The sequence below is a fragment of the Mobula hypostoma genome (genome assembly GCF_963921235.1).
Source record: "Mobula hypostoma chromosome 13 unlocalized genomic scaffold, sMobHyp1.1 SUPER_13_unloc_1, whole genome shotgun sequence".
NCBI lineage: Eukaryota > Metazoa > Chordata > Chondrichthyes > Myliobatiformes > Myliobatidae > Mobula > Mobula hypostoma.
Genome location: NW_026948145.1, coordinates 588,809 through 604,010, shown reverse-complemented (window position 1 = coordinate 604,010; position 15,202 = coordinate 588,809). Strand labels below are relative to the sequence as shown.

The following is a 15,202-nucleotide window of genomic DNA, read 5'->3' as shown; positions in this document are numbered from 1 at the left end:
AGCTCAACAAGAACAGAAACAGGGTAGACAGGAAAACCTGGAGCAAAGGTCGATGGACCGGACTGTGAACTAGAATACGGACTTCACGGACCGGACCATGACAGGGCCAAAGGGCCGGTACTGTGCTGTACTATTCTATGTTCTATGTTATATCAAATAAACTTTTGTTTTTTGTAAGATTTGAAGTGAAAATTGAAGAAGCAAAGAACTCTCAGAAATTGAGGAAGTATCAATGGAATTACAGAGGTTCAACAAATATCTTATGCCTGCCTTTCACACAGGGGGACACAGAAAACCTCCCAGAAACAATGCAGTCCACTGGATTGAGAGTGAGTGAGCAGTGGAAATTATTGATAGGATAACATTTATTGTTGGTGAAATGAGTGAGAATGGAAAGCAATAAGCTGCAGGACTAGATGGCATGCAGCCCAGGATTTGAAGGAGGGAAGGGATGGAAAGCAGCAAAGCAGGGATCAGTTGCAGTGAAAAGGCTAGAAAGTGGCAAGTTGGAATGGGACAGGGCAGAGCCAGTGCAGAATGATCAAAGGGAAATCACAGCTGGCCAACTCTCTGCCGATTGCTCAGGTTGTAACCATTGACAGATAAGGCTGATGTGGTGTGTTTGAACTTTCGGCATTTTTTTGATAAGGTGCAGGCAATGACAATTAAACAAAAGTTCAACACAGGGTATTGACGGCAATAGACCAGTGTGGACCTTGGACTGCCGAAGAGACAGGAAACAGCAGTAATAAACTTCATACACTAAATGATGGAGGAACTCAGCAGGTCAGGCAGCATCTATCGAAATGAATAAACAGTTGACACTTCAGGCCAAGACTCTTCTTCAGGACTGGAAACGAAGGGTCTCAGCATGAAATGAAATGCCATCTGTTTATTCCTCTCCATAGATGCTGCCTGACCTGCTGAGTTCCTCCAGCATTTTTTGTATGTTGTTTTGGATTCAGGATAGACTTAGCATCTGCAGATCTCTCCTGTTCAGGAATAATCATATCCAGACTGGGACCAGCCACAGGAATAAGTTCCAGGGTCCAGCTCTTCACTGTCTACGTTACTGAAGCCCAACCATCTCGTAGAATCATAGTGTGTGGAAACAGGCCCTTCATCCCAAATGGTCTATAATAGCCAAAGTGCCTACCTAAGGTAGATCCATTTGCTTAGATTTGGCCAGAATTCCTCGAAACCTTTCCTATCCAAATACCTTGCAAATGTTGTTAACATGCCTGCCTGTGGCAGCTTACTCCAAATACTGACCAGCCTTGGTGTGGAAAAGTTGCCCAAAGGTCCTTATTAAATCTCTGCCCTTTCACTGTAAACCTGCCCTCTGGCTCGTCATTCCCAAACCATGGGGAGAAAATGAGTGCACAGACCCTATCCACGTCACTGAGAATTGTATACACCTCCATAAGATCACCCATCCTTCTCCTAAGCTCAAGCGAGAACATTCCCAACACGTCCAGTCAGTCCGAGTCCTGGCAACATTATCAGTAATATCCTCTGCACTCTTTCCAGCTTAATCACATCTTTCCTACAGCAGGATGACCAAAACTGAACACAGTCTTCCAAAAGTGGCCTCACCTACGTGCTGTACATCTGCAACGTAACGTCCCAGCTCCTGCAGTCAGTGCCCTTACGGATACAGGCCAGAACTCCGTCTTATGTACAAATTTGATGGTGATCCAGAACTGCGTGGCAGAATCCAGAGAGACAGACACACACAGGGGTATTCATCGTGTGACTACAAAAACTCTTGGAAGATCTTTCTCACATACACCAGCCCCCTCAACCATCTCTCACACATCCTGCTCCCGCCTTCGCCTGCAGTCCTTCAAGCCCACCTCATCCCCTTAAGCGGACAGCTCCTGGTAATATTTCCTTTATTGACAGCAGCAGGGGTATAAGATGTGATGAACACAGAGAGTTCTGGTGCCTGATTAACGATGGTGAGAGTGTGAGGAGAACAGTCAGCTTAGGAATGGAGGTTCACCCACACTCCCGTAGAGATCGTTCCGCCGGTGTTGGGTCACGGGCATCTGTTGGCGCACCTGACGCAGGTAGTCCAGGTCGACCTCAGCACAGCAGAGACCGGGGCCCTGTCCACACTGGGCCAACACACAGCCCCAGGGGTCCACCACCATGGAGTGGCCGAAGGACAAGCGGCGGTCATTGTGCCGGCCTGTCTGTGCAGCCGCAACCACATAGCACTGTGTCTCGATCGCCCGGCTCCGCAGGAGAGTCTGCCAGAGAGAACAGGATGAGTGGCAGGGCAACAGTGGGTCACACTGTGGGAGTCCACACACTCAGCACGCACACAGGATACACTACTAAGGAACATTCCCTCACACCCGAGACACACGCACACGCACGTCAATTACTCGTAGTCGAGTACAATTCCTTTCCTGGTGTTGATCTGGTCACTTGTGGGTCTTGAGATAACTGAAGAGGCCGATCTGTGATCTACAAGTCCTTTGCAGTGTTGGCAGGTGTAGGGCATTGAGAGGGTGCTGGATGTAGCTGGTTGGACCTTTCCCAGTCTCTCCTTACGTTGAAGCCGCTTAGTTTCAGCGGCACAGTGGAGGTATTCTTTGAGCTGTGCAGTCCCCTCATAGACAGTCCTTCTCCAGCTTTTCCTGTCCTGTGATAATTTCTCCCACCCATTCAGGTTGATGTAGTACTTCTTCAGGTGGGCCTTGATGTTGTCCTTGAGCTGCTTTTTCTGGCCTTCAGGAGTCGCTTTGCATCCTTGAGTTGGCTGAACAGGAGTCCTTTAGGGAGGCAGGAGTCAGGGATACGGATGATGTGGCCGACCCATCGCAGTTGGTGTTGAGTGATGATTGTGGCTATGGGGTTAATGTCAGCTTCCAACAGGATGCTGGAGTTAGTATGCCCGTTCTTCAGCTCTCAGAGGAAACTTTGATGGTAAGTGGGATTTTATGTGCCTGCTGTATGTTGTCCATGACTCCACTCCATATAGTAAGTAGGTGAGGACTTTAACTTTATAGACCAGAAGCTTGAGTTGGTCTTGCTATCTTGATCTTCAAAAACCCTCTTTCTCAGGCTGGCAACAGCTCCACTCACACAGCCTATTCTGTGAGTTATTTCAATGTAATGTTGGCTCTTGAAGAAAGAAGGCTGCCCAAATACGGACAATGACAAGTGTCCTCCAGAGGGACGTTGTCAATTTGGATGGTTGGAGGTTTAGGAGCTTGATTTGGAGCAGTTTGGTGCAGGACTTGGGTTTTCTTGATGTTTAGATCAAGTCCCAGGAGCTTGTATGCTCTGGCAAAAGCATCCATTGTACACTGCAGATCCTCTTTACAGCAAGCTACTATGTTGTTGTCTGCATATTGGAGCTGCATGATAGAAATAGTTGACACCTTGCTCTTTGTCTTGAACCTGTTAAGGTCCTATAGAGAATCTAGACTGCTTATGGGAGGTCTTGGCCTGTGAGGTGAAGAATGGTTGCAATGAAATTGGCAAACAGAGTTGGGGCAACGATGCACCCCTGTTTAACCCTGGTCTCAACCTTAAAAGGAGCTGTTTCAGGGCTGCTGCTGCTAATGACTGTTGCACTCATATCACTGTGTAAGAGCTGCAGGACCTTGAGGTATTTCTCCGGGCACCTGAATTTGGACAGTACCTGCTAAAGGACAAGATACAGAGTCAAATGCTTCTGTAAAGTCTATGAAAGCCATATGGGAGAGTTTGTTCCCGAGCTTGCTCCTGCAATTGATGTGCTGTAAATATCACATCAGGTACTCCTCTGGCTGGATGAAGGCCACACTGAGACTCAGGCAGGAGATCTTCTGCCAGAGGTGAAAACCAGTCACATAAAATTCAGGTGAGTATCTTTCCTGTTGTAGAGAGGAGAGAGATGCCACTATGGTTTCTGCAGTCAGCTTTATCACCCTCTTTGAAGAGTGTGACAATCAGGGCATCCCTGAGTTCAGCCAGAATCTTCTCCTGGTCCCAGCAGGTCATGAATAGGATTTAAAAGTTCTATGTCACCTTCCTCGAGAATTTCTGCTGGAATTCCATCAGGCCTGGTGGCCTTGTTGTTCCTCAATTTCTTGTAAGCTATCTGCACCTCTTTGATACTGGGAGGCTTACTCACATCCTCCTTCATGGGTCGTTGTGGGAACTTCAATATCAACAGTGGTGTTAGGATTAAGTAGCTCCTGAAAGTGTTCCTGCCATCAGAATTGATGGCATCATTGTCCTTTAGCAGCCTTTGTCCATCTTTGGTGTGAAGGAAGTTTAGGCCACGGCCTCGGTGGCAATAAAGAAACCCTGATATCACCAGAGTCAGCAGGCTGCCGTGTTTCTGGGGCCCTCTCAGTCTACCACTGATTCTTTATTCCCCTTACTCTAAACTAGACTAAAGCCTTTGCTTTGAAATGGGCTGCTTTTTTAGCCTTGTTATTAATGTCCTTCTGCCAGGCACAGAAAGCTTTCCTTTTTTGTTGATTAGCCCTTCTATTTCATTGTCATTTTCATCAAACCAAAATGATCTGCAGATGCTGGGGTTAAAGAAACATGCACAACACGCTGGAGGAACTCAGCAGGTCAGGCAGCATCCGTGGAAACCATCAGTCAACGTTTTGGGCTGGAACCCTTCGTCAGGACTGTAGAGGGAGGGGGCAGAGGCCCTATAAAGAAGGTGGGGGAGGGTGGGAAGGAGAAGGCTGGTAGGTTCCAGGTGAAAAACCAGTAAGGGGAAAGATAAAGTGGTGGGGGAGGGGAAGCAGGGAGGCGATAGGCAGGAAAGGTGAAGAAGGAATAAGGGAAAGCACAATGGGTAGTAGAAGGAGGGGGAACCATGAGGGAGGTGATAGGCAGCTGGGGGAGGGTGCAGAGTGAAACTGGGAGGGGGAGGGAATTACCGGAAGTTGGAGAATTTAATGTTTATGCCAAGTGGCTGGAGACTACCCAGACGGTGTATGAGGTGTTGCTCCTCCAACCTGAGTTTGGCCTCATCGTGGCAGTAGAGGAGGCCATGTATGGACATATCCAAATGGGAACGTGAAGCAGAGTTGGAGTGGGCAGCTACCGGGAGATCCTGTCTGTTGCGGCGAACGGAGCAGAGGTGCTCGACGAAGCGGTCCCCCAATCTGCGTTGGGAGCACCGGATGCAATCGATCACCCCAACAGACTCACAAGTGTTGCCTCACTTGGAAGGACTGTTTGTGGCCCGAATAGTGGTGAGAGAGGAGGTGTAGGGACAGGTGTAGCACTTATGCTTATAGGGATAAGTGCCGGGTGGGAGATCCGTGGGGAGGGATGTGTGGACCAGGGAGTCGCGGAGGGACCGATCCCTGCGGAAAGCGGAGAGGGGTAGAGAGGGAAAGATGTGTTTAGTGGTGGGGTCCTGTTGAAGGTGGCGGAAGTTGCGGAGGATAATGTGCTGGATTCGGAGGCTGGTGGGGTGGTAGGTAAGGACAAGGGAAACTGTCCCTGTTGTGGTGACGGGAGGATGGGGTGAGGGCCAAAGTGCAGGAAATGGAGGAGATGCGGGTGAGGGCATCATTGATGACGACAGAAGGGAAACCACGATCCTTAAAGAAAGAGGACATTTGAGATGTCCTGGAACGGAAAGCCTCATCCTGGGAGCAGATGCAGCGGAGATGGATGAACTGGGAATAAGGAATAGCATTTTTCCATGTGGCAGTGTGGGAAGAGGTATACTCAAGGTAGTTATGAGAGTCAGTGGGCATATAGAAGATGTCAGTGGACAGTCTGTCTCCAGAGATGGAGACCGAGAGATCGAGAAAGGGGAGAGAAGTGTCCGAGATGGACCAAGTGAATCTGAGGGCTGGGTGGAAGCTAGAAGCAAAGTCGATGAAATTGACAAGCTCAGCATGGGTGCAGGAAGCAGCGCCAATATAGTCGTCAATGTAGCGAACGAAAAGCTGGGGAGCAGCACCAGTATAGGTTTGGAGCATAGACTGTTCCACATAACCAACAAAGAGGCAGGCATAGCTGGGGCCCATGCGAGTGCCCATAGCTACACCCTTGGTCTGAAGAAAGTGGGAAGAGCCAAAAGAGAAGTTATTAAGTGAGAATACCAGTTCTGCCAAACATAAAAACTTTGTTTTTTCAGGTCTTGTATCTAATGATATTTTCACAAGTATCAAGGATGGTAATCCTCAGTGTAGTCCAGTGTGCTTCAATGTCCTCCAGATACTGCTTTGGGAATCTTTCAGAAAGGGCAACCTGGAGATATTGTACCTTCACTGTGTCTTTTAGGCTCTCAATGTTGAACCCGGGACGGCTCACGTTCTTTTTCACTCCACTCCTCCACATGATTTTGATGGTCATTTGTGAGCAAATAAGCCACTGGTCTGTCCAGCCATCATCAGCACTGATCATGGCTCTTGTATTCTTTACGTTTCTGTGATCCCTCCTCTGAACGATGATATAATCTAAAAGATGCCAAGTCTTTGAAGTTTTCACCTTATTTCACACACACACAAATCACTATTAAGCACTTTTCTTCAAACCTGAAATTTGACAGAGTGAAATTACTCTCATGAAGCCTCACCTCCCAATGTGCCATGCCAGTCGTTAATGTAAAAGCAGATGGGAATGTAAGAATTTCTGCTCCAGCATCAGCTAGAGTACGAGATATTTCTGGGAATCGAAGATCATAACAAATAGCAAGTCCAATCTGTGGTAGGAAAGCACAACACAGGTCAGACACAGAGTGAATCTCCCTCTACCCTATCCATCACACACCCCCAGGGAACGGGTCAGACACAGAGTGAATCTCCCTCTACATTGTCCCTTCACACACCCCCTCTACACTATCCCAATACGCACTCCCAGGACAGGGGTCAGACACAGAGTGAATCTCCCTCTACATTGTCCCTTCACACACCCACTCTACACTATCCCAATACACACTCCCAGGGCACGGGTCAGACACAGAGTGTAACTCCCTCCGCACTGTCCCATCACACACTCCCAGGGTCAGACACAGAGTGAAGCTCACTCTACACTGTCCCATCACACACTCCCAGGGCACGGGTCAGACACAGAGTGAAGCTCACTCTACACTGTCCCATCACACACTCCCAGGGTCAGACACAGAGTGAAACTCACTCTACACTGTCCCATCACACACTCCCAGGACACGGGTCAGACACAGTCCCATCACATTTACCTTGCCAACTGGAGTTGTAACCGGCAGCTCAATTTGTGGTCCCGGAATGGTGAAGCTGCTCTCCTTGAGTGAGACCTGACCCGGGAGATCCACATCGAAGAGGTGGGTCTTTCGGTAGAGCCCCACAGTTTGTCCTAAATACAACAGGATTAATATGCTTTGTAGCTCTGCCTCCTGGTTTTAATTCCACCTTCCTATGGTCACACCACCCCCAGTGACAGCAGACAGAAAACATCAATCTGGATTTGTCCTCACAATCAAATCTGTCCCAGACACAGGGCTGTTTCTCCCCGTCCTTCCCTGATTCGGGACCTCCTGCCCCCCACCAGCCCACACGGCTATTCCATCTGCCAATCCCTCTTACCCGAGTCGTCAAGTAGCAGGTGGGTATTGTAGATTCGCCGGTCCTGATCCCAGCGTGGTCCTCGTTCGTGGAACCCACCCAGGGACAGCCAGAGCCTCGACTCCCTGCAGACAGGTACAGGCCTTTGAGAGAGGGCGAAGGAGGCAAGAGGTGTGGGGAATCGAGGGAGAGACAATGCAGAGGGATGGGGAAGGTTGTTAATGGGAACTGAGGGATGAAGAGGGACAGAGGGGGACGAGGCTGACAAAGGCGACGATCGGGTCGGAGAGGAACGAGAGAGATGGAGGGACGAATGAGACAGAGGAGAACGAGGGGAGACTGTGTTAGGGGAAGAGGGATGGAGGGAATGAGGGATTGGAGAGAACAGTGAAGATGGTGAGGGACAGTGAGGACGAGGGCAAGGAAGGAATGAGGGGGTGGAGGGAATTAGGGGTTGGAGGAGGACAGTGGAGATGGAGAGGGACAGTGAGAATGAAGGGAATGAAGGAGGGAATGAGGGGGATGGAGGGGAACATGGGGAATGAGGAGTACTGAGGGGACAAGGGGAATGAGGAGTACTGAGGGGACAAGGGGAATGAGGGAGATGGAGGGGGATTGGGGGAACGGAGATAAGTGGCAAATACAGAGGGTCAAGGAGGCCTACCTGGCCAGCTGCCGGTATCTCTCTACCAGCTCCCCCTCAAGACCCTCGGCGAGGTGGAGGGTTTCCTCAGTGCTGGGTGCGATGTAATCGAAGGCCTCAGGCAGGAAGAGCATGCGGACCCCACGGGCTGCCCCCACCCTCACCAGCTCCTGGCACTGCTGGAAATTGTGCTCCTTGTCTGCGGAGGCGGTCATCTGGCCCACTCCAATCAGGGCCCTCCGGGAGCTGGACATGGCCAAGGTCCTGCCCCAGGAGAGGAAAGGAGAGTTTGTCAGTAAACAGCCTCACCCTCCCTCCCTCTCTCCCACAGCCCTCACACAAATACCACCATACTTTCAAATAATGTACATCCCTTATAAATAGACTCCAGCAAACTCAAACACAGTGCCTATAAAAAGTAATCATCCCACCCCAGGAAGTTTTCATGTTTTATTGTTTTACAATTTTGAATCACAGTGGATTGAATTTGACTTTTTTTGATACTGATCAACAGAAAAAGACTCTTGTGTCCAGGTGAAAACAGATCTGTACAAAGTGATCTAAACTGATTAGAAATATAAAACACAAAATAATTGATTGCTTAAGTATTCACCTCCTTTAATATGACACACCAGAAGATCACTGGTGCAGCCACTTGGTTTTATAAGTCATGTACGTAATTAATTAAATGGAGATCTGTTTTTGGAGTCAAGGTGTTTCAAGTGAATAGTGAAAACACACCTGTATCTGGAAGGTCCAATTACTGGAGAGTCAGTATCCTGGCAAAACCTACACCATGAAGACAAAAGAACACTCCAAGCAACTCCACCAAAAGGTTATTGAAAAGTACAAGTCAGGAGAAGGATACAAGAACATTTCCAAGTCACTGAGTATCCCTTGGTTAAGTCAATCATTAAGAAATGGAAAGAATATGACACAGCAGTAAATTTGCCTCAAGGAGACCATCCTCAAAAACTGAGTGACTGTGCAAGGGAACGAGTGAGGGAGGCCACAGAGACCCATGACAACTCTGGAGGAGTTACAAGGTTCAGAGGCTGAGATGGGAGAGACTGTGCATACAATAACTGTTGCCCAAGTGCTTCAGTAGTCAGTTTTATGGAAGAGTGGCAAAGAAAAAGCCACTGTTGAAAAAAACCTACATGAAATCTCAGCTAGAGCTTACCAGAAGGCATTTGGGAGACTCTGAAGTCAGCTGGAAGATGGTTCAATGATCTGATGAAACCAAATTTGAGCTTTTTGACCATCGGGCTAAATGCTATGTTTGTCATAAGCCAAACATCGCACATCTTCAAAAATACCCCATCTCTGCCGTGAAGCATAGTGGTGGCTGTATCATGCTGTGGGGATGTTTCTCTGCAGTAGGCCCTACAAGGCTTGTGAAGGTACAGGGTAAAATGAATGCATCAAAATACAGGGAAATCCTAAAGGAAAACATGATGCAATCTGCAAGAGAACTGTGACTTGGGAGAAGATTTGTTTTCCAGCAAGACAATGACCCCAAGCAATTTGTGGCTGGACTTGAAAAGGGCTGTTCACTCATGATCCCAATGCAATCTGACAGAGTTTGAGCAGTTTTGTAAAGAAGAATGAGGAAAAATTGCAGTGTCCAGATGTGCAAAGGTGATCGAGACCTATCCACACAGACTCAATGCTGCCATTAGTGCATCTACTAAACACTGACTTGAATGGGGTGAATACTTATGCAATAAATTATTTTGTGTTTTATATTTGTAATTGATTTAGATCACATTGTAGAGATCTGTTTTCACTTTTACTTGAAAGCGTCCTCTTCTGTTGTTCAGTCTCAAAAAAAAGCCAAACTAAATTCAGCAGGCCAGGCAGCATCTGTAGGAAGAGGTGCAGTCGACGTTTCAGGCTGAGACCCTTGAAGGTGCTGCCTGGCCTGCTGAGTTCACCAGCAACTTTGATGTGTGTTGCTTGAATTTCCAGCATCTGCAGAATTCCTGTTGTTTGCGTTTAAATCCAAACTAAATTTACTGTGATTCAATGTTGTAAAACCATAAAACATGAAAATTTCAAAGGGGATTGAATACTTTTTAGAGGCACTGTATAGTGGGTCCCTCCCTACCCCAAGCAAAAGACCCTTCCCACACAGATGGGTCTGTCCCTGGGCACTGAGATCGTAGAGGGACCAAGCGAGGGACACACAGGACAGGATGTAACAGGGGAAGGGAGTGTGGTGATGGGAGAAGTCAAGTGGGGAGGCAGTGGATCAGGGTAGGGCTAATAAGGGAGTGGGATCGGGAGAGAACCAGGGTAGGGGTGTTGAAAGTTTGAGTGATGGGTCAAAGTCCCAAGATGCTGGGGTCAGGGTCCAGGAGCAGGTGGTTACGGACCATGGGGCTGAATCAGTGCGATGGGCAAGTTGGTAGGAGTCCGAGGAAGGACTAGCAGCCATGGGTGGTACAGAGATGAGGGGTAGGCAGGGAATGATTTCCCATCCTCGCCTTCTAATTGGCTGATTGTCAGCCTGAGCCCGCCCTCCTCGCTGATTGGCAGCGGCTGTATTAAAATCTCGCCCGTTCCGCTCCAACTATGGTGACGTCATCACAACCGCACTCGGCTGAGTCAGGGTCTTTTCCACAGAACCAATGCCTAACTTTTTTAAAAAAATCACTTTGCCACAATCAAACCCAGAGCTTCGACAGCATCCACACAGAAAATATTCTCTGGAATGCGACAGCGTTACTGGAATTACCCGCCGATTCTTCTTGCAAACCGCAGAAGGAGCATTAGCGAGACGGGAAGATGGCTGCCCGATTCCGGGGCGACGGGTGGGGTCCTGGCGGGTTTAGCTGGCTAAAATCCTATCACCTTTACTTTTATTTATGAGGGCCGAAGGAAACGGGAGGCGGCCAGTCAGAATGAGATTATTTACCACTATGAAGCAGCGGCAGCTGTGTTTTTTCCCCCATCCTCGAACGGTCAGGTGGGAAAGCCCCAACAGGCGCTTGCAGGGGCTACCTGCGGTGGGCGGACGTCTATAAAAGGCGGCGCACGTTCGGCGCTGCCAGTCGCCGCCTCCGCGGGATGGAGAGCGGAGCCGGTTTTGGTGGTGCTCGTACCGCTGGGCCCGCGTCGGGAGGTCGGCCCCGAGCTCCGGGCACAGGTTCCGGCTCCGGGCCTACTCCCGAGCAGGTGCTGGCCGGCTTCAATCGTCTGCGACAGGAGCAGCGCAACCTGGTCGGGAAGGGAGCGGAGCTGGAGCAGGAAGTGGTGGAGCACGGGTGCGTGTGGGCGGGGAGCAGAGGGTGGCTGAGCCACATTCGTGCTATCTTGTACAGATCTGGCCATCCTGCAAAGTCACTGAGCTGGAGATGATACACAACAGATGAGCCTGGCTTAGGAGAAGAGACTGGGGCTCTTTGTTGGAAGGGTAGGAGACCCATGAGACCACGATGGGGACAGATAAAATGGATGCTCCCAATAACTTTGGCTGGCTAGGGGAGGCCAAACGGTTTAAGGCGAGAGGGGAAAGATTGGAAGTGGGATTTCCACACGGGCTAGTGGGAATGTGGAATGAACTGGCAGACGAAGTGGTAGTTACAGCATTAAAGTTATTTGGTCAAGTATACAGATAGGGGGATATGATACAGGCAAATGTGTTTTTCTTGGGTAGCCATCTTGGTGAGTATGGACCGGATGGGCCAAAGGGTCTGTTTGCTGAGTGATTGACTTTAGGATTGGTGGGAGTGGAGATGGCAGAATGATCGGGGGTTTGTGTGTACTGGGGGAGGATATGGGGTGTCAAGTATGTGTAGAGGGAGGGGTTTTATTTGAGGGGAATGGGGAGAGTGGGCATTAGAATCAGAGTGGTTATCTCTTACGTACAGTGGGAAAATTATTGTGTGGTGCAAGACATCAAAAATTAATGTATCACATAAAGTAGTGCAAGAGTAGAACAGTGTGTTTGTATAAAGTTTAGAAATCTGACCACAAAGGGAAGAAGCTTCTTTTAAAACAGAGATTGGGGGAGGGGTTGAGTAGCTCATTAAAATGGTGGTGGCGAGCAATCTCTCACTCCCTCCTCCTCTCTTCCCCACCCAGACTCGTCATTGAAACCCTGGCAGAGGTGGATCCCAGCCGCAAGTGTTACCGTATGGTGGGGGGTGTGCTGGTGGAACGGACGGTGAGGGAGGTTCTCCCAGCCCTGGAGAACAACCGGCAGCAGGTGAGGTAGTTGGGCAGGTCCAAAGATGTACCGGGTAGGGTTAATTGGCCATTGTAAATTTCCCAGGATTAAGTTATGGTTAATTGGGGTTGTGGGGTTGCCGAGGCTCAAAGGGGCAACTCCACACTGTATTGCTAAATTAAGTGAATGTAATGCCTTGTCTCAGATGAGCAATCTACCTTTGTAACCCACTATGTCACTGTCCTGATCCTTTAGGGATCTGTGACTGCACCTTTTCACATCACCTCGCATCCCTCTGCGCTGAACTGCCTGTACTCCTCCTCCACCCAGTTCATTCATGTCCCACAGCAAACCACTTCATGCAGACCTCTAAACCATCCCTGTCTACAACGCAGTGAGGGATGGAGCACTGACCCTGTGGATCAGATGGGTAACAGCTCCAGTCATACAAGCACCCATTCCCCATTCCCCCTCGCTTCCTCCCATGGGCTCTTGCTGTGTGCACTGACCGGTTCTGTTAGCAGGTTTACAGGTGAGTTGGAGGGGAAACTGGCTCTGCATTGTCACCCCTCTATTTACTTGTTCTCAGCAAACAACGTTCTCTAATTTTTCTTGTAAACAGTTGCGTGGGCCAACCCTTGCTCTGACCAGGAAATTTTTACACGACCTGAAAACTGCACGAAATTTTAAATTTTTTTTTGTAATATTCATACTACCAATATTTTGAATGAAAATTGAAAACTTGCATAATTCTATTTAATTTGAAGGGTATAATGAAATGGGTGGCGGAGTAGAAATGCACCTCTGCCAACGGCACTCCTTCCCTCTGCTAGGCTGCAGGTCACCCTTGGTCACATGAAGCCTTGCGAGCGGGTGGTGTACATCACAAGTCCTGGTTATGTGACCAGTGACGCCAGGCAGATAATCTCTGAAGAGTATCGACAATGGCTGGGGTCACCCGCCTTGTAAAGACACTGCCCAGAAGAAGGCAACGGCAAACCACTTTTGTGGGGAAAATTTGCCAAGAACGATCATGGTCATGGAACGACAATGATCAGTGGCGCCATACGACACGGCACATATCAAACAAATAATGATGAAATGCAGTACAACGAAAAACTTCTTGTTTTGTGAACTTGTTCTTGTCTATCTTTGTTCCAGTTGTGGGGCAATAAAGGCTATGCATGTGTGGGAGCTTTTCAGCTGCTGCCTGCCCAGCTTGTATGCCACAGTGCCAGCAACTCCACCTTGTGACATCAGTCAAGCTGGCTGCAGGGCCCTTTGGCTAAGCCGCTGATTGCCCTGTGCCCAGTGGCACCACAGTGGTCTTAAAGTGAATTGTGCATCTTGACGGCACGGTGCAGCAGCTAGTCCTGTTGCCCCCAATTCCAGAGTCCTGGCTTCCGTGCTGATCTCTGGTGGAATTTGCACGTTCCCCCTGTGGCTTCTGCCGAGATGCTCAGGATTTCCTCCCACATCGCAAAGGTTTCTGTCAGTGGCTGCTGTATATTGTCCCCTAGCGTACGGGTGAGGTGTCAAATCTGGGGGAATTTGAGAGGAATTGCATTGGTAAAAGATCCGTGTAAGTGGGTGATTGATAGCATAGACTCTGGGCTGAAGGGCCTGTTTCAGGTGTGTCTCTGCAGTTCTCCACCCATGTAAAATGTTAACCCAGTGCTCTGAGCAGTGGCCTTGAACCAGAGCAGGAAACCCAAGTGGTCTCAGTCACCATCTCCCTCTGTGCTCACTTGGATGTGGTTCCCCTGCTAGATAGGTGTCCTGGATCACTGGGAGTTTGGGATGTCATTGTGTTGTGGACTGTGTTAACGCTACTCTCCCCTCCTGCAGCTGGTGAAGCTGATCGAATCGCTGAACGCCCAGATCCAGAGCAAGGGCCGAGAGCTGACAGAGTACCGGGAGAAGTACAACATCCGGCTGATGAACGAGGAGGAGAAGTCAGCTCGTGACAGTGACTCCAGCAGCAGGACTGGGGGCACCGGAGTCTTGGTTTCCTAGCCCGGTCCCAGCTGGGCTGCTCAATCCCTGTTTTGTCTCAGCCCCAGCTGCTGCCCGACTGGGAAGGCATTGTGCTGTCACCCTTGGACACGGTTCGTGTAGTGGGTTATCCCCGGGAGCCAGTTATTTTGGTCCTGGGTCCTGAATTAGATCTTTGTGTAACGTTTGTGACTGCTAATGTGATTATTAAACTGTATGGTTGTAAACAGGGGCTTCTGAGATTTCTCCCTCCTCCCACCACCCCCCACGCTCATTACCTCACCACAACTGGCCTGGAGCTACTTTGTGACAGGCTGGGGAGGGGTTGAGGTATCTCTTGTCCCTGTCTAGCAGGGCTGAATGGGCCAGTGGACCCTGGCTGCTGCGCTGACGGACGGACTGACAGTGGAGATCACACTCACCGCTGCTCTGGGTAGGGTCTGGGATAAAATGTTGCAGTCAGTAAGTTGGACACTTGCCAGTTCATCACTTGTGTGATGGGGGAGCAGCAGCCAAGTCTTTCCCCACCCTGGCTGAGTACGTAGCTCTGGTAGCTCTGGAATGGAGGGGTCCATGTGTACTCAGAGGCTTCCAGATCCCAGCCTCTCAGCTTGAGGGCCATGCCCAACTGACAGGAGCAAGGACTGAATTGCAGAGGGAGCATGGGTGACCCCGGTGTACGATGTGGGGGGGGGGGTGTTGCAACAGGGTTTATTGGTGGGTTAAATAGAATGAAAGGTGGCGAGATTGGGCTTCCGTCACCCTGGGCATTAGCCCGCATCTGGTGGTCAGTGTCTGTTGGAGAGGCCCTGACTGAGAGATCCAAGAGACACGGGGAAACATGTTTTGAGTTCTTTACCTTGGTTA

The 15,202-nt window shown here is 49.5% G+C and overlaps 2 protein-coding genes across 3 annotated transcripts; one reads left to right on the top strand and one right to left on the bottom strand.

Annotated features, from left to right (window-relative positions):
- Nucleotides 1-1,878: 1,878 nt before the first annotated feature.
- Nucleotides 1,879-11,208, bottom strand: nit1 (nitrilase 1). Of its 2 annotated transcripts, none has more exons than XM_063039131.1 (6): nt 11,087-11,208; nt 8,188-8,430; nt 7,545-7,648; nt 7,181-7,314; nt 6,560-6,685; nt 1,879-2,255 (listed from the first exon to the last, which is right to left on the bottom strand). In XM_063039131.1, exons 2-6 carry the CDS (start codon nt 8,418-8,420, stop codon nt 1,983-1,985), a joined length of 870 nt encoding a protein of 289 aa, XP_062895201.1. In that variant the 5' UTR covers nt 8,421-8,430; nt 11,087-11,208; the 3' UTR covers nt 1,879-1,982. The 2 variants fall into 2 exon arrangements, with proteins under 2 accessions (XP_062895201.1, XP_062895200.1); XM_063039130.1 differs by lacking the exon at nt 11,087-11,208 and adding an exon at nt 10,907-11,006.
- A 7-nt stretch (nt 11,209-11,215) lies between these two features.
- pfdn2 (prefoldin subunit 2) lies at nt 11,216-14,562 on the top strand. Its single transcript, XM_063039133.1, has 3 exons — nt 11,216-11,435; nt 12,256-12,379; nt 14,189-14,562. Exons 1-3 carry the CDS (start codon nt 11,239-11,241, stop codon nt 14,354-14,356), a joined length of 489 nt encoding a protein of 162 aa, XP_062895203.1. The 5' UTR covers nt 11,216-11,238; the 3' UTR covers nt 14,357-14,562.
- The last annotated feature ends 640 nt before the right edge of the window (nt 14,563-15,202 follow it).